General features: G+C 43.4%; 1 protein-coding gene across 1 annotated transcript in view; it reads right to left on the bottom strand.

The window, feature by feature from the left end:
- Nucleotides 1-4636: 4636 nt before the first annotated feature.
- GIPC3 (GIPC PDZ domain containing family member 3) overlaps nucleotides 4637-23335 on the bottom strand; it is a 515979-nt gene continuing 497280 nt past the window's right edge. Inside the window, exon 6 of the mRNA XM_073655161.1 lies at nucleotides 4637-4779. Coding sequence (XP_073511262.1) covers nucleotides 4637-4779 — 143 coding nt within the window. The remainder of the gene's footprint in view (nucleotides 4780-23335) is intronic.

Genomic DNA, 23335 nt, shown 5'->3' with positions numbered 1-23335 from the left:
ACACGTTTAAAGGGCTTGTCCAGTGAAAAGAAGTTATCACCCATCAATTGGATTGGTGATAACTTGCTAATTGGTGGTATCCCACTGCTCAGACATGCTTCAATCGGCAGGGCATGAAACTCTTATACTTGATGGGAAACAATTATCTCTGTTCCAAATTGGCTTGCAGATCGGACATCCAGTTTCCGCTCCATTCATTCTCTATGATGCTGCTGGAGAAAGACAAGCATAGTTCTGGGCAACCTCAAAGGGAATTAATGCAGAGCAGGTCGCACATGCATGCTGCTGATATATAATAACAAGGATAAAAGTTCCCTGTTCTGCCAATCAGTGCAGGTCCCAGTGGTCCGACCCCCACCAATCAATAAGTTATCACCTATCCTGTGAAAAAAGGATACCTTATTTTTACTGGAAATCTCCTGTAAAAGGTACCTAAAATTTCCTTTCTAAATACCGTATTTTTCAGATTATAAGACGCACTTTTTCCCCCGAAATTTGGGAGGAAAAAGGGGGTGCATTTTATAATGAGAAGTTACGGTATTTTACCTGGGGGAAAGCGGCATCGGATCGGGGTTCCAGACACAGGAGGTTAGTGGCGGCTGCGGCGGTAGCAGGGCGATGCTGCAGCCCCGTCCTCAGAAGTGTCAGTGATTCAAGGGGTTGGTGGTGAGAGCTGGGCGAGTTCAGCGGGGCGATGCTGCGGGCCAGTCCTCAGAAGTCGGCGGTGAGCGGAGGTGAGGTTCCCTATCCCGTACATAGCCCTGCACTGTGCTTCGGTAAAATGGCCGCCGGAGCATGCGCAGATCGAGATCTCATCTCCCGAGATCTTGATCTGCGCATGCTTCGGCGGCCATTTTACCGAAGCACAGCGCAGGGCTATGTACAGGATAGGGAACCTCTCCTTCGCTCACCGCTGACTTCTGAGGACTGGGCCGCAGCATCACCCCGCTGAACTCGCCCAGCTCTCGCCGCCACCACCTTGAATCACTGACACTTTTTCTGAGGACGGGGCCCGTAGCATCGTCCAACTCCTGCCGCAGCCACCTCCGCCGCCAATCTCCGGTATGAGTGACCCTGGCTCCTGTGACCCCCAGTCCACCACCGCTGCCCGCAGGTAAAAAGGATTATAAGGCGCACCATTTGATTTAAAAAAAAAAAAAAACATTTTACATTTTTTCCTATTTTGCACCCCAAAATTTGGGGTTCGTTTTATAATCCAGTGCGTCTTATAATCCGCAAAATACGGTATCTATCTTTATACCCTAAACACTTTCGTAATTAGCTTTATTAGAAAATACCCTACACTTATCCCTATCCAGCTAATCCTAAAATGTTTTTTCTTTTTTACTAAACTTTCTATGACGTCTTGTTTGCGAGAAGTCTCAAACAGTACATCACAGGAGGCTGTGGCAGCAGTAACTTCCCTGCAACATCTATCGCCCCTCATGGGATAGAACGTCATCATGGGGCGGCTCTCTAGTTGCATACAGTTTTTTACATCGAGACCCACTGAAAATGTCCTGGATCCATGTTGATAGAATCTGTGGGAGATGGGAGGATAGCTCTTGCAATGTGCTTCCAACTATGAAACAAAATGTCGGTAGGGGCAGAGATAGAAGCAGTGAGTGACACCAGCACCTCCTCACAGCTTCTAACACCACCCTCAAATGAGTTGTTATAAGGGGGTGGAGATAGAAGGAGAGACACCATCATAGTCCCACAGCTTCTAGCACCACCCTCAAATGAATCGACATCAGGGGGTAGCGCTGGTGTCACTGACCCAGCTTTTATTTCCGCCCCAATGATGATTTGCTTGAGGGTAGTGATAGAAGCTTTGGGGCAGCATTGGTGTCACTCACAACTTCTACCTCCACCCCCTGATGATGATTTGTTTGTGAGCAGTGCTAGAAGCTGTGGGGCAGTGCTGCTGTCACTCACTGACATCTTGTTTCACAGTTAGAATCAGAGTACCAGAGCTGCAGCATCGCCCCCTGATGACGTCCTGTTTCTGGAGGGGTGATAGACACTTCAGGGAAGTTAGTACAATCCCAACCTCCTGTGACATCCTGTTTGAGACTCTTCTCGAACAAAACATTACAGTAAGGCTGCGTGCCCACGTTGCGGATTACAAGCGTATTTGCTGCGGATTTTCCGCAGCGGAAACGCTTGTAAAACGCTTGGCAATCCGCATCCCATGGTCCCCAATGAGAATCCGCAAGTTCTATGCCCATGCTGCGGATTTTTCCACAGCGTTTATGCTGCGTTCAAAAATCCGCAGCATGTTCATTAATTTTGCGTTTCCGCATGCGGAATTGCCTTATACAATGCAATTAAAAACGCAAGGCAATTCCGCATGTCGAAAACGCGTGAAAAACGCGCGATAAACGCGCGCTAAACGCTTGCGGAATTCCGCATGCATTTTTCCGGGAGAGGACATGCGGAAATGAAGCAGAAATTTTCTGCTTCATTTCCGCAACGTGGGCACATAGCCTAAGTGAAGTTAAAAAAAAACACATTTAGGGATTAGCTGGATAGGAAGAAGTGTAGGGTATTGTATAATAAAGTGAATTACAAAAGTGGTTGGGGTGTAAAGATAGAGATTTAGAAAGGACATTTTAGGAACTGGACCACCCTTTATGCTTAGTCACTGAAGGAAACTACAACTATGGCAGCATCAGCTCTACATACAGTGCCTTGTGAAAGTATTTGGCCCCCTTTAACTTTTCTACCTTTTGCCACATTTCTGGCTTCAAACATAAAGATATAAAATTCTAATTTTTTTGGGAAGAATCAACAAGTGGGACACAATCGTGAAGCGAAACGAAATTTATTGGATATTTTAAGCTTTTTTAACAAATTAAAAACTGAAAAGTGGGGCGTGCAATATTATTCAGCCCCTTTACTTTCAGTGCAGCAAACTCACTCCAGAAGTTCAGTGAGGATCTCTGAATGATCCAATGTTGTCCTAAATTACTGGTAATGATAAATAGAATCCACCTGTGTGTAATCAGGTCTCCGTATAAATGCACCTGCTCTGTGATAGTCTCAGGGTTCTGTTTCAAGTGCAGAGAGCATCATGAAGACCAAGGAACACACCAGGCAGGTCCGAGATACTGTTGTGGCGAAGTTTAAAGCCGGATTTGGATACAAAAAGATTTCCCAAGTTTTAAACATCTCAAGGAGCACTGTGCAAGCGATCATATTGAAATGGAAGGAGCATCAGGCCACTGCAAATCTACCAAGACCCGGCCGTCCCTCTAAACTTTCATCTCGAACAAGGAGAAGACTGATCAGAGATGCAGCCAAAAGGCCCATGATCACTCTGGATGAACTGCAGAGATCTACAGCTGAGGTGGGAGAGTCTGTCCATAGGACAACAATCAGTCGTACACTGCACAAATCTGGCATTTATGGGAGAGTGGCAAGAAGAAAGCCATTTCTCTAAGATATCCATAAAAAGTCTCGTTTGAAGTTTGCCACAAGCCACCTGGGAGACACACCAAACATATGGAATAAGGTGCTCTGGTCAGATGAAACCAAAATCGAACTTTTTGGCCACAATGCAAAACGATATGTTTGGTGTAAAAGCAACACAGCTCATCACCCTCAAAACACCATCCCCACTGTCAAACATGGTGGTGGCAGCATCATAGTTTGGGCCTGCTTTACTTCAGCAGGGACAGGGAAAATGGTTAAAATTGATGGGAAGATGGATGGAGCCAAATACAGGACCATTCTGGAAGAAAACCTGATGGAGTCTGCAAAAGACCTGAGACTGGAACAGAGATTTATCTTCCAACAGGACAATGATCCAAAACACAAAGCAAAATCTACAATGGAATGGTATAAAAATAAATGTATCCAGGTGTTAGAATGGCCAAGAATATGTGGAAAGAGCTGAAAACTGCTGTTCACAAACGCCCTCCATCCAACCTCAATGAGCTCGAGCTGTTTTGCAAGGAAGAATGGGCAAGAATTTCAGCCTCTCGAAGTGCAAAACTGATAGAGACATACCCCAAGCGACTTGCAGCTGTAATCGCAGCAAAAGGTGGCGCTACAAAATATTAACTCAAGGGGGCCGAATAATATTGCACGCCCCACTTTTCAATTTTTAATTTGTTAAAAAAGTTTAGAATATCCAATAAATTTCATTCCACGTCACGATTGTGTCCCACTTGTTATTGATTCTTCCCAAAAAAATTAGAATTTTATATCTTTTTGTTTGAAGCAAGAAATGTGACAAAAGGTAGAAAAGTTCAAGGGGGCCAAATACTTTCACAATGCACTGTATCTGAATCCCACTGGTTGCATGTTTTAATTACCATCTTTAACTGCAGGATATATTCACTTACATTGTACTGTAATTTGTTGTAGAGGTTAGTGCAAATTCTGCAGCCAATATGCAATTTGTAAATCTGGCCTAAATTTTGTTACCTACACAAACTGAAAGTTCTGCCAGGCATGCAAACATATGCATGACAATTGCTTTATACTAGAATTTCAAATATTCCGTTAAATTACCTTGTACTAGTACAAGAATTGTCATATATTGTATCTTTCCTATAACAAAAAAGTATATTTTCAGATATCCGATTATCTTTTACTGCAAAACACAAATGTATCCAAGAAATGAGATTCAGTTGTCTGCCTGAATTATGGCTTCCCAAACCTCTAATATAAACTCAGCAGGAAATGCAAACTCTCCAAGTAAGTTGTCTAATCCACGGCCAAACTCCTCAGGCGTTGTCTTCTCCTTGGCTGTCTCCACAAGAGTTGATGCTGGAAAAATTGGGAAACACTGCTTTTAATAAGTCGTTCATCATTATTATGTAAGTACAAAAAAATAAAGTAGATTTAACAAAACCTTCAAACTTTTCTCACATTTCACAATCATACCATGCAGAAGATCTTCTAAACTGGTCATGCTGAAATTACTTTGTAGAACTAGTAAACCAAAGTGTGCTTTAAGGTAAACAAGGTTCTCAATTAAATTAAAAACCGATACAAATAATAGAACCCTTCACAAGATAATATAGTAATAATAGAAAAATCTTTATTTATACATTCCCTATATAAAAACAATGCAAGGAAATGAAGTCATGAGAGGATAAAAAGACAATCTGTCACCAATTGGTCAGGGACCTGGTTGCAGCTCAATTACAGAAATATTGAAAAGATACAGCTCATATTATGATACAAGGTCAGATTAAATCAGATTGCATGGGATGGCATAAAATAGAAATATTCTATATTCACCACTATATGTTAATAAGTAAAACCATCATGGAACACATCATGATAACTGTGTAAAGAACAGCAAAAAATGCAACATAGAAATAAAGAAATCACTTCCATGTAATCATAAAGTGCATGGTGCGTGGGTGACAGTTCTCTCATACAGGCAAACAGCCTCACATAAATTCAAATATGATGGTCAGTATATAGAGATCCACACTTGAAAAGTATATGAATAATGGCTCTTAGTAGAGCTTATGATTGCAAAGGTGACTAGCAGTGGAAAAAAGTTATATAAGATGCAAAGTGCGAGGGACAATTATGCACAGAAATTCACCTCACTACACATGGGCAAATTTACTGGTCAGTATGTGGAGAGTCACATTAGGGAAACATGTAAATAATGGCTCTTAGTGGAGCTTATAATGGTAAAGGTGAACTGAATAGTAATGGCTAAAGGTAATGTGAGGTGCATAGTGCTGAGGACAAACATGCCACAGAGATTCACCTGGCCATACAACCATACAAGGACAAATGAAAACCATATGAGCTGTATAATAGTATTTCCAGGTACCCAGATGGCATCAGAAGACCCCTTCTTCTGAAGAAGGACTTATGAAACGCGCATCAAGGGGTTTTCTGATGCCACTGGGGTACCTGGTAATACTAGTATACAGCTCATATGGTTTTCATTTGCCCTTGTATGGTGAGGTGAATCTCTCTGGCATGTTTGTCCTCAGCACTATGCACCTCGCATTACCTTTAGCCATTACTATTCACCTTTACCATTATAAGCTCCACTAAGAGCCATTATTTACATGTTTCCCTAGTGTGACTGTCCATATTATGCATCTTATATAACCTTTGGCCACTGCTAGTCACCTCTGCCATTATAAGCTCTACTCTGAGCCATTAGTCATATACTTTTCAAGTGTGGCTCTCTATATACTGACCATCATATTTGAATTTATGTGAGGCTGTTTGCCTATATGAGAGAACTCTCGCCTATGCACTATGCACTTTATGATTACATGGAAGTCATTTCTTTATTGTTATGTTCATTCTTTGATGTTCTTTTTCACATTTATCAACAACTTCACATGTGCCCAGAGAACGCAAGTGCCTACACCACTGGGATAACGTCTGGCAAGGGAGTTGAGTACATGTGTTTTTACTTTAACGGGGTCAAATATTCAGATTAAGAAGTGGTTATCCTGGGAGTGGACCACCCATTTAATTTTGAGACCTGGAATGTAAAATATTTGTATTAACAAGTTCAACATTCTTTCTGTAGATTGTATATGTTTAAATAACAATGGGATACCATTTTTAACTAGTTGTTATCTTAGCCATAAGTTAAAGGGGTTGTGCAGGTTTGGGATAAAGGTTTGCATTCACTGTATGTAATTGCAGACTTCTGAATCCTCACAGTGCATGCACTGCACATGTGACCACAAATATGTGATTTGCATTCTTCCAGGCATATTCCAACTAGATGTACGTCGCTTCGCTCAAAACAAGTGACTTTAGTGAGGCCGAGCACGTCTAGTCAGCATGTAACCAAATTTATGCAAACTGCATACAATTGGTTTAATACAAAACTCCAGAGTGGTAAAAGTATACAAAATTACAAAAACAGGGGATAAGGTGCCAAGTGTCAGAGAGTGGACAATCCCTGGGGGGGACAAAGACAGGGCGTGGGAAAATGTAAATTCTTGGGTATATAAATATCGAGGGGCAGATATGGATATATAAATAGATAAAAGAAATCTAAATATGAGGCAACTGGGGGGATTTTTTTGTGTGTTCCCTTGATATAGCATGCCGCTCAATCATCAATCATTAAGTAACTATCATATATGAAAAACACAAGTCAGTGTTTAATCGGGAGCAATCATAATGCTCCATATAGACACAAGGGAAATGCCCCCACAGTGTCTCAGAATAGCTGCCCTACAAGTAAACCAAATAACTCACCCAAGAGTTCCTCACCATCAGCACTCTCTGGGGTCTCCCTGGGACTTGTGGGCTCTTCTCCACTCTTGAACTCTTGGGTTGATGGTTGAGCTGCATGCTATATCAAGGGAACACACAAGAATTTACATTTTCCCACGCCCTGTCTTTGTCCCCCCAGGGATTCTCTGCTCTCTGGCACTTGGCACCTTATCCCCTGTTTTTGTAATTTTGTATACTTTTACCACTTTGGAGTTTTGTATTAAATAAAATGATGTCTGTTTTTGCCATATTACTCTTTTGTCCTCCTTTTTTGTATCAAATTGTGTGAGTAGGCATTACGGACCTAGTGCCTGACACTCTTGTCCTGGCACTATGGTCCGTCCGTTATTGTTCAGTCGGCCACTATTTTGTTTAAATTGCATACAATTGCAGTTATGTGACTGATCACTGGTCGCCACCAGCACCGAAGAATCCTGAGAGAGCAGCATGCAGTCACATAGAGTGACTGCAGACTTTCATCCCAAACCTGGACAACCCCTTTAAATTGTACACTGAATTTTAAAAATTAGTCTTTTGTGTCTTGAATAAACTTTGTGACCAAAATGCACTGCTGTGATATATAGTATCACTGGAATGAATGGTCTGTTGTGCAATTCCTCCATATAAAAATAGAATGTTTACATCATCCACATTTCCTGGAAGACTCATGGAAAAGAAATTTTCATTTTACAAAAATAAAAATTTACTACTGACAGTCACGTAACTTTTGTCAGTATCAAAATCTGCATGAATCAGTATGTGTTACACTGTATTGCATTGCAAGGGTGAGATTCATGATGAATTCTGCTGAAATAAATGACAGGCTGTGAATTTTACAATAGTGACATTCATAGTATCTGCTATGTGCAATGTGTTTATCCTCTGCAATCAAATATAGAGAGCAGACAGTAAGCTCTGGTTATACAAAAGAATTGCCAGCACTTTCCCTGTTTCTGTTGGTCACAATAATCATGTAATCTTTGTCAAGGAACATCACTCCACTGTTTCCAATCGTCAGGAGAATACGCAATTGACCAAGGATTGATGGACGAGGTGACGTCTGTTTTCACGACCAGGCCGAATATGTGGAAACTTACAATGACAGTAAATACACCACCGATTCCTACACATGGAATATGCAGTTGAAACCAGAAGTTTACATACACTATATAAAAAGACATATATACATGTTTTTCTCAATATCTGACATGAAATCAGAATAAACCTTTCCCGTTTTAGGTCAATTAGGATTACTATCATTTTTAATATTTGCCAAGTGCCAGAATAATGAGAGAGAATGTTTTAAGGCATTTTTATTATTACTGCAAAGTCAAAAGTTTACATACACTAAGATTACTATGCCTTTAACCCCTTAAGCCCCGCGGGTGGTTTGCACGTTAATGACCGGGCCAATTTTTACAATTCTGACCACTGTCACTTTATGAGGTAATTACTCTGGAACGCTTCAACGGATCCCCCTGATTCTGAGATTGTTCTTTCGTGACATATTGTACTTCATGATTGTGGAAAAATTTCTTCGATATCACTTGCGTTTATTTGTGAAAAAAACGGAAATTTGGCGAAAATTTTGAAAATTTTGCAATTTTCAAAATTTGAATTTTTAAGCCCTGAAATCAGAGCGATATGTCACACAAAAGAGTTAATAAATAACATTTCCCACATGTCTACTTTACATCAGCACAATTTTTGAACCAAAATTTTTTTTTGTTAGGGAGCTATAAGGGTTAAAAGTTGACCAGCGATTTCTCATTTTTCCAACAAAATTTACAAAACCATTTTTTTAGGGACCACATCACATTTGAAGTCACTTTGAGAGGTCTTTATGACAGAAAATACCCAAAAGTGACACCATTCTAAAAACTGCACCCCTCAAGGTGCTCAAAACCACATTCAAGAACTTTATTAACCCTTCAGGTGCTTCATAGGAATTTTTTGAATGTGGAAGAAAAAAATGAACATTTAACTTTTTTCACAAAAATGTTACTTTAGACCCAATTTTTTTTATTTTCACAGGGGTAACAAGAAAAAATGGACCGCAAAATTTGTTGTGCAATTTCCCCTGGGCACGCAGATACCCAATATTTGGGGAAAAAACACTGTTTGGGTGCACTGTAGGGCTCGTAAGGGAAGGAGCGCCATTTGACTTTTTGATTGTAAAATTTGCTTGAATAATTAGCGGACACCATGTTGCGTTTAGAGAGCCCCTGAGTGCCCAAACATTGGAGCTCCCCCACAAGTGACCCCATTTTGGAAACTAGACCCCCCAAGGCACCTATCTAGATGCATAGTGAGCAGTTGCAACCCCCAGGTGCTTCACAAATTGATTCGTAAAAATGAAAAAGTGAAAAAAAAAACACTTTTTCATTGTTACGAATCAATTTGTGAAGCACCTGGGGGTTCCAACTGCTCACTATGCATCTAGATAGGTGCCTTGGGGGGTCTAGTTTCCAAAATGGGGTCACTTGTGGGGGAGGTCCAATGTTTGGGCACACAGGGACTCTCTAAATGCAACATGGTATCCGCTAACAAATTGAATGGAAAATCGTCTCAAATTGTTAGCGGACACCACATTGCGTTTGGAGAGCCCCTCTGTGCCCAAACTTTGGAGCTCCCCCACAAGTGACCCCATTTTGGAAACTAGACCCCCCAAGGCACCTTTCTAGATGCATAGTGAGCACTTGGAACCCCCAGGTGCTTCACAAATTGATTCGTAATAATGAAAAAGTGAAAAAAAAAACACTTTTTCAGTTTTACGAATCAATTTGTGAAGCACCTAGGGGTTCCAAGTGCTCACTATGCATCCAGATAGGTGCCTTGGGGGGTCTAGTTTCCAAAATGGGGTCACTTGTGGGGGAGCTCCAATGTTTGGGCACACAGGGACTCTCTAAATGCAACATGGTATCCGCTAACAAATTGAATGGAAAATCGGCCCAAATTGTTAGCGGACACCACATTGCGTTTGGAGAGCCCCTCTGTGCCCAAACTTTGGAGCTCTCCCACAAGTGACCCCATTTTGGAAACTAGACCCCCCCAAGGCACCTTTCTAGATGCATAGTGAGCACTTGGAACCCCCAGGTGCTTCACAAATTGATTCGTAATAATGAAAAAGTGAAAAAAAAAACACTTTTTCATTTTTACGAATCAATTTGTGAAGCACCTAGGGGTTCCAAGTGCTCACTATGCATCTATATAGGTGCCTTGGGGGGTCTAGTTTCCAAAATGGGGTCACTTGTGGGGGAGCTCCAATGTTTGGGCACACAGGGACTCTCTAAATGCAACATGATATCCGCTAACAATTTGAGCCGACAATTTGTTAGCGGATATCATGTTGCATTTGGAGAGTCCCTGTGTGCCCAAACATTGGAGCTCCCCCACAAGTGACCCCATTTTGGAAACTAGACCCCCCAAGGCACCTATCTAGATTCATAGTGAGCACTTGGAACCCCAGGTGCTTCACAAATTGATTCATAAAAATGAAAAAGTGTTTTTTTTTCACTTTTTCATTATTACGAATCAATTTGTGAAGCACCTGGGGGTTCCAAGTGCTCACTATGCATCTAGAAAGGTGCCTTGGGGGGTCTAGTTTCCAAAATGGGGTCACTTGTGGGGGAGCCCCAAAGTTTGGGCACAGAGGGGCTCTCCAAACGCAATGTGGTGTCCGCTAACAATTTGAGCCGATTTTCCATTCAATTTGTTAGCGGATACCATGTTGCATTTAGAGAGTCCCTGCGTGCCCAAACATTGGAGCTCCCCCACAAGTGACCCCATTTAGGAAACTAGACCCCCCAAGGCACCTATCTAGATTCATAGTGAGCACTTGGAACCCCAGGTGCTTCACAAATTGATTCATAAAAATGAAAAAGTGTTTTTTTTTTCACTTTTTCATTTTTACGAATCAATTTGTGAAGCACCTGGGGATTCCAAGTGCTCACTATGCATCTAGATAGGTGCCTTGGGGGGTCTAGTTTCCAAAATGGGGTCACTTGTGGGGGAGCTCCAATGTTTGGGCACACAGGGGCTCTCCAAACACAACATGGTGTCCGCTAACAATTTGAGCCGATTTTCCATTCAATTTGTTAGCGGACACCATGTCGCGTTTGGAGAGCCCGTGATGTGCCTAAACAGTGGAGCTCCCCCACAAGTGTCCCCATTTTGGAAACTATACCCCTCAAGGATTTTATTAAGGTGTATAATGAACATTTTGAACCCAGAGGTACGGCACAGAATTTGTTTACATTAGGTCATCATATTGAATAAGTTGTCATTATTCCTGAGCGCAAGTGCTCGCTACTTGAGTTTGCATCGGGTACTCAGGTATGCACCATGTACAGCGTGTGCTCGAGTGACATGCTCGAGTCCCTGCTCCGCATGTTTCATGGTTATTAGACACCCAAAAAAAAACATGCGGGGATCGCTCGTGCATGGCAGGCAATCCCCGTAAAGTTTTTTGGCCGCGAAGCATATGGGGCAGAGACTCGAGCATGTCACTCAAATACCCACGATACTCAATGCATACCAGAGCACCCGATGCAAACTCAAGTAGCGAGCACTTGCTCTCAACACTAGTCGCCATATCGTCATCTTTTTTTCTTACTTTTGAAAAAAATCCCAACCCCAGCCCTAACCCTAGCACAACCCTAGCCCCAGAACAACCCTAGCCCCAGCACAACCCTAGCCCCAAACCCAGCCCTAACCCTAGCCCAATCCTAACCCAAGAGTTTATTTTTGACGCCGTTCCTTGTGCGGTATAAGTGTTTAGACGACTTTATTCTTCGGGTCGGTGTGATTACAGCAATGCCATAATCATATGGGGTTTTTATGACTGACAGCTGTCACACACTAAAAGACGCATTTTTTGTAAAATCTAGTTTTTGCATCGCCATATTTTGAGAGCTATAATTTTTCCAGATTTTGACAGACAGTCATGTGATGGCTCGTTTTTTGCGGGATGACTTGACGTTGTTATTGGTCCCATTTTCAGGCACGTGACATTTTTTGATCGCTTTCTATTCCGATTTTTGGGAGGCAGAATAAACAAAAACCAACAATTCAGGAATTGTTTTTTTTTTTTTTTTATTCTGTTCCGCGTGTGGTAAAATTGATGAGGTAGCTTTATTCTTCGGGTCAGTACTTTTACAGCGGTACCACATTTGTATCATTTTTCTATGTTTTGGCGCTTATACACAATAAAAGCTATTTTATAGAAAAAAATATTTTTTAGTATCGCTTTATTCTGAGAGCTATAACTTTTTTATTTTTCAGCTGATGGAGCTGTATGGCAGCTTGTTTTTTGCGGGACGAGATGACGTTTTCAGCGGTATCATTTTTATTTATATGCGTCTTTTTGATCGCGTGTTATTCCACTTTTTGTTTGGCGGTATGGTGATAAAGCATTGTTTTTTGCTTCGTTTTTTTTTTTTTTTTTTTACCGTGTTCACTGAAGGGGTTAACTAGTGGGACAGTTTTATAGGTCAGGTTTTTCCGGACGCGGCAATACCAAATATGTGTACTTTTATTGTTTTTTTTTATTTTTTTTATAATTATATTTATTGATGGGTACATTATATTTTTATTTTTGGTGTATTATTTTTTTATTTTTTTATAATATTTTTGCACATTTTTTTTTTTTTTTTTTCCCACTTTCACACAGTTTATACACTTTATTACTTTGTCCCACTCTGGGACTTTCACTTTTTTTTTTCTGATCGCCTGCATGGCACAGGAATGGAGCACCATCCCTATGCCATGAAGGCTGTCAGAAATGCACAGTGTGAAGATTGCTTGGAGATGCACTGCGCATGTCCAAGCAATCTTCCTGCTCTCTGGTGACCCGGATGTTGTCATGACGACATCGGGTCGTCATGGCAACACCCGGGAAGCCTTTGCAGACTGCGCTGGAAGCCGGAAGAGGAGGTGAGTATCGCCGATCACCTCCCCTTGCCCCCGCAATGCCGCGATCGACTTCGATCGCAGCATCGCGGGGGTTAATGTGCTGGGAGCGGTGCAGGACCGCTCCCTGCACATAGTACCGGGTGTCAGCTGTGACAATCAGCTGACACCCGGCGGCGATCGCGCCCGCACAGCCTGTGTGCGCGCGCGATCGCGATGACGTACTAATACGGGTCTGGCTCTTAAGTCCCAGGGCACAGACGCGTATTAGTACGTCAGATGTTATTAAGGGGTTAAACAATTCTGGACTGCCCATATGATGATGTCATGTGTTTGGAAGCTTCTGAGGTTTTTTGGCAACATTTGAGTTAGCTAGAGACACACCTGTGGATTTATTTTAATGCACACCTGAAACACACTGCTTCTTTGTCTAGCATCAAGGGAAAGTCTAAAGAAATCAGCCAAGATATCAGGAAGAGAATTGTGGACTTGCATAGGTCTGGCTCGTCCTTGGGTACAATTTCAAGATACCTGAAGGTGTCTCGTTCATCTGTACAAAGAATTATACGCAAGTACAAACAAGATGGGAATGTCCAGCCATCATACCGCTCAGGAAGGAGACAGGTTCTGTGTCCCAGAGATGAACATGCTTTGGTCCGACATGTGTGTTGTTTCGGTGTCTCTGCCTCCTGCCCAGCAGAGACACCGATCCCCTCACCTGTCCCGGTCCTGCGTCCTCCGGCTCCCCCACTGCATCCGCCCGCACTCTACTTAGGGAGCACGCGCGCTCCCTACCTCTTAAAGGCGCCGCGCGCGCCGTCCTAAAGAGTCCCTGGCCAATGGCCGGAGGACTGACTCTATATAAGGCACCTCCTCCAAAATGGAGGTGCCTGTGCAATGTTGAAGTTTGTGTGCTAACACTCTCTCCAGCCCTCAGGTCCCAGTGCTGTACGCCAGCCTGTCTATCAGCCATGCCCGCCAGCCTGTCTGTCAGCCGTGCCCGCCAGCCTGCCTATCTGCCATGCCCACCAGCCTGTCTATCTGCCGTGCTGGCCAGCCTGTCTATTAGCTGTGCCTGCCAATCAGCCTGCCTATCTGCCGTGCTCACCAGCCTGTCTATTAGCCGTGCCTGCCAATCAGCCTGCCAGCCGAGCCTGTCCATCAGTCAGCTCCGTCAACCTGCCTACCAGCCGGACACATCTGTCTGCCCATCTGTCGTGCCAATCCGCTTCATGTATCAGCCCCGTGGGAGTTGCCTGCTCTCACACGAGGTCAGTCCCAGAGTGGCACCTAGTTCACCTTCCCGGTCCCTCCTTGGTTCACGGAGTCGACTAAGCCGCCGTGTAGCCAGGGTCGGTCCAGGTAGGCACTTAGTTACGCCCCTCTGGTCCTTCCTTGCATCACGGCACAGTGGTTCCACCATCCGGACGCGTAACAATGTGCATATTAACCCAAGAACAAAAGCAAAAGACCTTGTGAAGATGATTGCGGAAGCTGGTAAGATTATGTCAATATCCACCATGAAACAAGTACTGTATCAACATGGACTGGAAGGCCACTATGCCAGGAAAAAGCCATTACTCCAAAAGAAACATAAAAAAGACAGATTAATGTTTGCAAATGCACACAGGAACAAAGACCTAAATCTTTGGAGACTTGTCCTGTGGTCTGATGAAACTAAAATTGAACTTTTTGGGCATAATGACCATCGTTACGTTTGGAGGAAAAAGGGAGAAGTTTGGAAGCCTAAAAACACCATCCCAACTGTGAAACACGGGGGTGGCAGCATCATGTTGTGGGGTTGTTTTGCTGCAGGAGGGACTGGTGCACATCACAAAATAGATGGCATCGTGATAAAAGAAGATTATGTGGCAATACTAAAGCAACATCTCAAGACATCAGTCAAGAAGTTAAAGTATGGGTGGAAATGGGTCTTCCAAATGGACAATGACCTGAAGCATACTGTCAAAATGGTAACAAAGTGGCTTAAGGATAACAAAGTCAATGTTTTGGAGTGGCCATCACAAAGCCCTGATCTCAATCCTATTGAAAATTTATGGGCACAGCTGAAAAGGCAGGTGCGAGCAAGACGACCTACAAACTTGGATCAGTTACACCAGTTTTGTCAGGAGCAATGGGCCCAAATTCCGACCAAGTATTGTGAGAAGCTTGTGGAAGGATATCCCAAACGTTTGACCCAAATCATTCAGTTTAAGGGCAATGGTATTAAATACTAATGAAATGTATGTAAACTTTTGACTTTGCAGCAAGTAATAAAAATGCCTTAAAACATTCTCTCTCTCTCATTATTCTGGCATTTGGCAAATATTAAAGATTATGGTAATCCTAACTGACCTAAAACGGGAAAGGTTTATTCTGATTTCATGTCAGATATTGAGAAAAACATGCATGTCTCTTTTTATATAAAGTATATATATAGTATACAGCATAGAATACTCAGTATATACAGCATATATATAGTATATAGCACATCATAGTCCGCTTATAGAGTATGCATATATATATATATAGTATTCAGCACATCATACTCAGTATATACAGTGTATATATGTGACGCCCGGGTGGAGGAGAGAGAGAGATGGATGGTAGTAATGCGTCCGAGTCGGTTGAACCAGGGGACGCCTCTCCTCCCCCGCTCGCTAGCCCACCCTGAGAGTTGGGGGTACTCGGAGCCGGGCCACTGTACAAGGTGGATGTAGTCGAGGCCTTGGCCCGGTCCGTGCCCAGGGTTGTCACACATTAAAAAGTTAAGGGCTAGGAGGGACGGTGACAGCGATTCGAGTGGATCTATTGACTACGCCACCTGTGGTTTCCGGTGATCCACCACCAGCGCTGCGTTCAGTCCTCTGAGGCGGGATGTAGTGGCAGCAGCAGATGATACTACTCTCCACAGGCGGAGCAGGGCCTCAGGGCAGAAGGAACAGGAGGATGGGGATCGTAGTGGGAGATGTGATGCGGCGTGGTGCGGTGCCATGTTGCAATAAGAAACCGGAGGCCTTAGGGGTAGTCTTCCAAGCTTTACTCACGGTAGAATGCTCAGCTGCAAGGCTTCTCCCTGCTCCTCACGGCGCGCTGCGGCCACCAGGACCGGGGGTCCGACAACCTCCGAGTAGTTCAGGTGCTTTGGTCAGAATCCCGCACCAGAGTGTTCCTAGAAGTTCCCACTAGGTCCTCTCCTGTCCGTATGCGGTCTCCCTCTGGACTATGCACAGAACAAGGGTACGGGTGGCAACTCCGCTCCGTCCGTTACCCGGTGGAATCCACTGAGCCTCCAGGCTTCTCCGACTAAGACGTGAAGTGACAGAGTCAGATATCGGGGGCCGGTACCCCTTTAGCAGGACTCCCTCTGGCTGGGCCAGAATAGTGAGGACAGGTGGCGTATACCGCTCCGTCTGCATCCCCCTGGGATCCTTTTGCCTACGGAGCTTTACTCCTCAGCTCCCCTCAGGCCTTCTTGGGTAGGGACCTTGACCGGGTAGAGACAGCCGTTAACTCTAGCCCGCTCCTCGACTCAAGGCCAGAGTACGAGGACCGTGTCCCCATCAACTGCAGGTTCACACAGAAAGCCACGTTCAGTGATGAAGATCACAATCAAAAGACCATAAGCCCAAGATGGCTGTTTATTAAATATGAATTATTAAGTGTAATCTAAATGTGCGTCCTCCACCCTCACCCACTACTAGGTTCCCCCTATCTTTGGTTCCCCCATCTCCTCTTATCCCGGCTGGGGCAGCACCCTGGTGCATATAAGCCCCCCTTCAGGTGGGAGAGGTGTAGTGTTGGATGCAGAGGTGGGGTCCCGACAGCTGCACCATCCTTACCTCGAAGGAGAGATACCACACCTCATTAAAGAGATGCAGTACCCCTGTGGCGACCGAACCCTCAGGGGCGCCACATATATATAGTATACAGCACAGCATACTCAGTATACAGTTATATGAAAAGTTTGGGCACCCCTATTAATCTTAAGCTTAATGTTTTATAAAAATTGGTGTTTTTGCAACAGCTATTTCAGTTTGATATATGTAATAACTGTTGGACGAAGATGGCACACCTAAGGATGAGGAACTACCAGCAAGCAAAAAAGAAAAGAGTACCCAGAAGCACCCAGAAGCGACAAGAAAAAGGACAGCCAAGAAGGGAAGAAGAGTGGTGGTGGTGGGAGACTCACTACTGAGAGGAACAGAAGCAGCTATCTGCAGACCGGACATAACCGCAAGAGAAGTATGCTGCCTCCCAGGGGCGAAGATCAAGGATGTTACCGATAGGATACCGAAGCTCATCAGTTCCAAGGATGTCCACCCATTTCTTCTGATACATGTTGGCACCAATGACACGGCAAAGAAGGACCTACCGACAATCTGCAAGGACTTTGAAGCATTGGGGAAGAAAGTAAAAGAACTGGATGCGCAGGTAGTTTTTTCTTCTATCCTTCCAGTAGACGGGCATGGCGTCAGGAGATGGAACAGGATCCTTGATGTGAACAACTGGCTGAGAAGATGGTGCAGACAACAAGGATTTGGATTCCTGGACCACGGTGTGAATTACCTCTATGACGGACTCCTTGCCAGAGACGGACTACACCTCAACAAACCCGGGAAACACACATTCGCCAGGAGACTCGCAACACTCATCAGGAGGACATTAAACTAGAAGAAGAGGGGATGGGAAGAAAAACGCAACCACGAACATGCAACCAGAGAACATACTAATGAAAGATATGAAGTGCGACAAAGAAGGTCCAAGACAAGATACTTGGAAGGGAGGTAAGAAAATTTCAAATACAATCCACAGGGAGAAGATTGGAACAAAACAAAATCGTGTAAACTGCGCGCTAGCAAATGCCAGGAGCCTGACAAACAAGATGGATGAACTGGAAGCAGAAATATCTACAGGTAACTATGACATAGTGGGAATAACCGAGACATGGTTAGATGAAAGCTATGACTGGGCAGTTAATTTACAGGGTTACAGTCGGTTTAGAAGGGATCGAAGAAGTCGGAAAGGGGGTGGAGTCTGTCTATATGTAAAGACGTGTCTAAAGCCTACAATACGGGAGGATGTATGGGAGGGAAATGAGGAGGTCGAGTCCTTATGGGTGGAGATACATGGGGCAAAAAACAATAATAAAATTATCATAGGAGTCTGTTATAAACCACCAAATATAGCTGAAGCCACGGAAAGTCTATTAATGAGACAAATAGACGAAGTAGCAAAAAATAACGAGGTGATTATTATGGGGGACTTCAACTACCCTGATATAGACTGGGAAACCGAAAGCTGTAGATCTCAGAAAGGAAACAGGTTTCTGTCAATTATCAAAGACAATTATTTGTCACAACTTGTGCAGGAACCAACTAGAGGGACGGCCCTTTTAGACTTAATATTAACTAACAGGCCAGACAGAATAACTGAGGTGCAGGTCGGGGGGCACCTGGGAAATAGTGACCACAACATTATACAATTCCACATGTGCTTCAGTAGGGAGCCCAGCAAGGGAGTCACAAAAACACTGAACTTCAGGAGGGCAAAGTTTGATCAGCTAAGAGATGCCCTTCACCTTATAGACTGGGATAGTATCTTCAGTAATAGGAGCACGGATAGAAAATAGGAAATTTTCAAAACAGTCCTTCATAGTCACTGTAGAAGGTACATACCTTATGGGAATAAAAGGGCTAGGAATAGGAGGAAGCCAATGTGGCTAAATAAGGAAGTCAAGAGGGCAATGAAAAACAAAAAAAGGGCTTTCGGTAAACTTAAACAAGAAGGCAGCGAGGAAGCGCTAATATCTTATAGGGAAAAAAACTAAATCTGTAAGAAACAAATAAGAATAGCAAAAGAGGAGACAGAGAGACTAATTGCCAAGGAAAGTAAAACGAATCCCAAACTGTTCTTTAACTATATAAACAGTAAAAGGATTAAAACTGATGGCGTTGGCCCATTGAAAAATAACTTGGGTAAAATCATAGAGGGCGATGAGGGTAAAGCAAACCTACTCAATAGCTTCTTCTCCACTGTTTTCACAAAAGAAAACAATTTATCGGAGGAAATGCAGAGTGATAAAGTAAACCATCCGCTAAATATCACCCACCTAACCCAGGAGGAAGTTCAGAAACGCCTAAATAATATCAAAATAGACAAGTCACCAGGCCCAGATGGCATACACCCCCGGGTACTAAAAGAATTAAGTAATGTGATAGACAGACCGCTGTATCTTATATTCAAGCACTCTTTATGGACAGGGACTGTCCCACTAGACTGGCGCCAAGCAAATGTGGTACCAATATTCAAAAAGGGGTCTAAAAGTGACCCTGGGAACTATAGACCAGTAAGCTTAACGTCTGTTGTGGGTAAATTGTTTGAAGGATTTCTTAGAGATGCTATTGTAGAATATCTTAATGATAACAACTGTCTAACTCCATATCAACATGGATTCATGAGGGATCGCTCCTGCCAAACAAACCTGATCGCCTTCTACGAGGAGGTGAGCTCACAGCTGGACCGGGGAGAGTCAGTGGATGTTGTATACCTTGACTTCTCCAAAGCGTTTGATACCGTGCCACACAAAAGGTTGGTATATAAAATGAGAATGCTTGGTCTGGGGGATAATGTGTGCAAGTGGGTAAATAGCTGGCTGAGTGATAGAAAGCAGAGGGTGGTTATCAATGGAGTAAGCTCAGGGTGTGTCAGGGTTACTAGCGGGGTGCCTCAAGGGTCTGTCTTGGGCCCTATATTATTTAATATATTTATTAATGATCTAGTGGAAGGGTTGCATAGTAAAATAGCAATATTTGCAGATGATACTAAACTTTGTAAAGTAGTTAATACACATGAGGATAGGGCACAGCTACAGGAGGATTTAGATAAATTGGGCCAAAAAATGGCAAATGGGGTTCAATGCCGATAAATGTAAGGTCATGCACATGGGAAAGAAAAACAGCAGTCACCCATACATATTAAATGGGAAACCGTTGGGGAAATCTGACATGGAGAAGGACCTGGGCGTCTTGGTTAATAGCAAATTAAATTGGAGTGCCCAGTGTCAGGCAGCAGCTGCGAAGGCAAATAGAGTCATGGCATGCATCAGAAGAGGAATAGGGGCATATGATGAGAACATTGTTCTTCCTCTGTATAAAGCGCTGGTAAAGCCGCACTTAGAATATTGTGCACAGTTCTGGGCTCTGGTGCTCAGGAAAGACATATTGGAGCTACAGAGGGTACAAAGGAGGGCGACTAAGGTAATAAAGGGAATGGAGGGACTAGAATACCCAGAGAGGTTGTCAAAATTAGGCCTATTTACGTTGGAAAAGAGAAGGCTTAGGGGAGACCTCATAAACATGTATAAATACATCAGGGGGCAGTACAGAGATCTCTCCCATGACCTGTTTATACCAAGGATGGTGACAAAGACGAGGGGGCACACTATGCATCTGGAGGAAAGGAGGTTCCTGCACCAGCATAGAAGGGGATTCTTTATGGTCAGAGCCGTGAGACTCTGGAACTCTCTGGGAGAGGAAGTGGTGATGTCCAGCTCACTTAATGAGTTCAAAAGAGGCCTGGACGCCTTTCTTGAGAACAATAAAATTACATCTTATGCTTAATGATAGTTAATTAATCCAGGGATTTAATCTGACTGCCAGATTGGTGTCGGGAAGTGAATTTTTCCTCAATGATGTAAATTGGCCTATACCGCATGTTTTTTTTTTTGCCTTCCCCTGGATCAACGCTGCGGAATAGCTGCAGTGCACAAGAAATAGGCTGAACTCGATGGACGCTTGTCTTTTTTCGGCCTTATAAACTATGTAACTATGTAACTATGTTTCTGCCTTGAAATGAGGTTTATTGTACTAACAGAAAATGTGCAATCTGCATTCAAACAAAATTTGTCAGGTGCAGAAGTATGGGCACCTCACCAGAAAAGTGACATTAATATTTAGTAGATCCTCCTTTTGCAAAAATAACAGCCTCTAGTCGCTTCCTGTAGCTTTTAATGATTTCCTGGATCCTGGATGAAGGTATTTTTGACCATTCCTCTTTACAAAACAATTCCAGTTCAGTTAAGTTTGATGGTCGCCGAGCATGGACAGCCCTCTTCAAATGATCCCACAGATGTTCAATGATATTCAGGTCTGGGGACTGGGATGGCCATTCCAGAACATTGTAATTGTTCCTCTGCATGAATGCTTGAGTAGATTTGGAGCGGTGTTTTGGATCATTGTCTTGCTGAAAGATCCATCCCCTGCGTAACTTCAACTTTGTCACTGATTCTTGAACATTATTGTCAAGAATCTGCAGATACTGAGTGGAATCCATGTGTCCCTCAACTTTAACAAGATTCCCGGTGCTGGCATTGGCCACACAGCCCAAAAGCATGATGGAACCTCCACCAAATTTTACTGTGGGTAGCAAGTGTTTTTCTTGGAATACTGTGTTTTTTTGCCGCCATGCATAACGCCTTTTTGTTTCATCAATCTTGGTTTCATCAGTCCACAGGACCTTCTTCCAAAAAGAAATTGGCTTCTCCAAATGTGCTTTTGCATACCTCAGCCGACTCTGTTTGTGGCGTGCTTGCAGAAACGGCTTCTTTCGCATCACTCTCCCATACAGCTTCTCCTTGTGCAAAGTGCGTTGTATAGTTGACCGATGCACAGTGACACCATCTGCAGCAAGTTGATGCTGCAGCTCTCTGGAGGTGGTCTGAGGATTGTCCTTGACTGATCTCACCATTCTTCTTCTCTGCCTTTCTGATGTTTTTCTTGGCCTGCCACTTCTGGCCTTAACAAGAACTGTCCCTGTGTTCTTCCATTTCCTTACTATGTTCCTCACAGTGGAAACTGACAGGTTAAATCTCTGAGACCGCTTTTTGTATCCTTCCCCTGAACAACTATGCTGAATAATCTTTGTTTTCAGATCATTTGACAGTTGTTTTGAGGAGCCCATGATGCCACTCTTCAGAGGAGATTCAAACAGGAGAACAACTTGCAAGTGGCCACTTTAAGTAGCTTTTCTCATGATTGCATACACCTGGCTATGAAGTTCAAAGCTCAATGAGGTTACTAAACCAAAAAAAGTGCTTTAGAAAGTCATTAAAAAGTAGGTAGGAGTATTTAAAACAAGAAAATGATAAGGGTGCCCATACTTATGCACCTGTCAAATTTTGTTTGAATGCAGATTGCACATTTTCTGTTAGTACAATAAACCTCATTTCAAGGCAGAAACATTACTGTGTCCAACAGTTATTACATATATCAAACTGAAATAGCTGTTGCAAAAACACCAATTTTTATAAAACATTAAGCTTAAGATTAATAGGGGTGCCCAAACTTTTTCATATAACTGTATACAGTATATATATAGTATGCAGCACAGAATACTCAGAATATACAGTATATATATATAGTATACAGCACATCATAGTATATACAGTATACAGAACATCATACTCAGTATATACAGTATACAGCACAGCATACTCAGTATATACAGTATAGGCAAGGGGTCCTCAAACTACGGCCCGCCGAGGATTTTTATCCGGCCCACCAGGTGTTTTTGTCGCCGCTGCCTGTCCTGCTTAGCAGACGACAGTTCAATGCCGGCGGGCCCTGTAATCGTGGGCGGAAGGACGAGGCGGCGAGTAAAGGCAATGCGCTGCCACTGTGGAAGACTTGCGGCCCTCCCTATACAGCACAGACGACGTGATGACGTCACGCGCCTGTGCCAGAAGTAGACGGAATTGAGCGGGCGCCTATTCCGAGCAGTGGGGAACATAGTTGAGTCCTGTCTATCATGCATATTGGGGACATTTACCTGCCTATTGAGGACCTATGCTGCCTATTGGGGACATTTACCTGTCTATTGGAGACCTATGCTGCCTTTTGGGGACATTTACCTGCCTATTGGAGACCTATGCTGCCAATTGGGGATATTTACCTGCCTATTGAGGACCTATGCTGCCTATTGGGGACATTTACCTGCCTATTGGAGACCTATGCTGCCTATTGGGGACATTTACCTGCCTATTGGGGACATTTACCTGCCTATAGAGGACATTTACCTGCCTATTGGGGACATTTACCTGCCTATTGGGGACATTTACCTGCCTATAGAGGACATTTACCTGCCTATTGGAGACCTATGCTGCCTATTGGGGACATTTACCTGCATATTGGTGACA

Source organism: Phyllobates terribilis, unplaced genomic scaffold (assembly GCF_046119375.1).
Source record: "Phyllobates terribilis strain yellow unplaced genomic scaffold, ASM4611937v1 Scaffold_1__5_contigs__length_1240528914, whole genome shotgun sequence".
NCBI lineage: Eukaryota > Metazoa > Chordata > Amphibia > Anura > Dendrobatidae > Phyllobates > Phyllobates terribilis.
The sequence above is the reverse complement of the archived record's forward strand: the minus strand, read 5'-3'. Positions and strand labels throughout refer to the sequence as shown.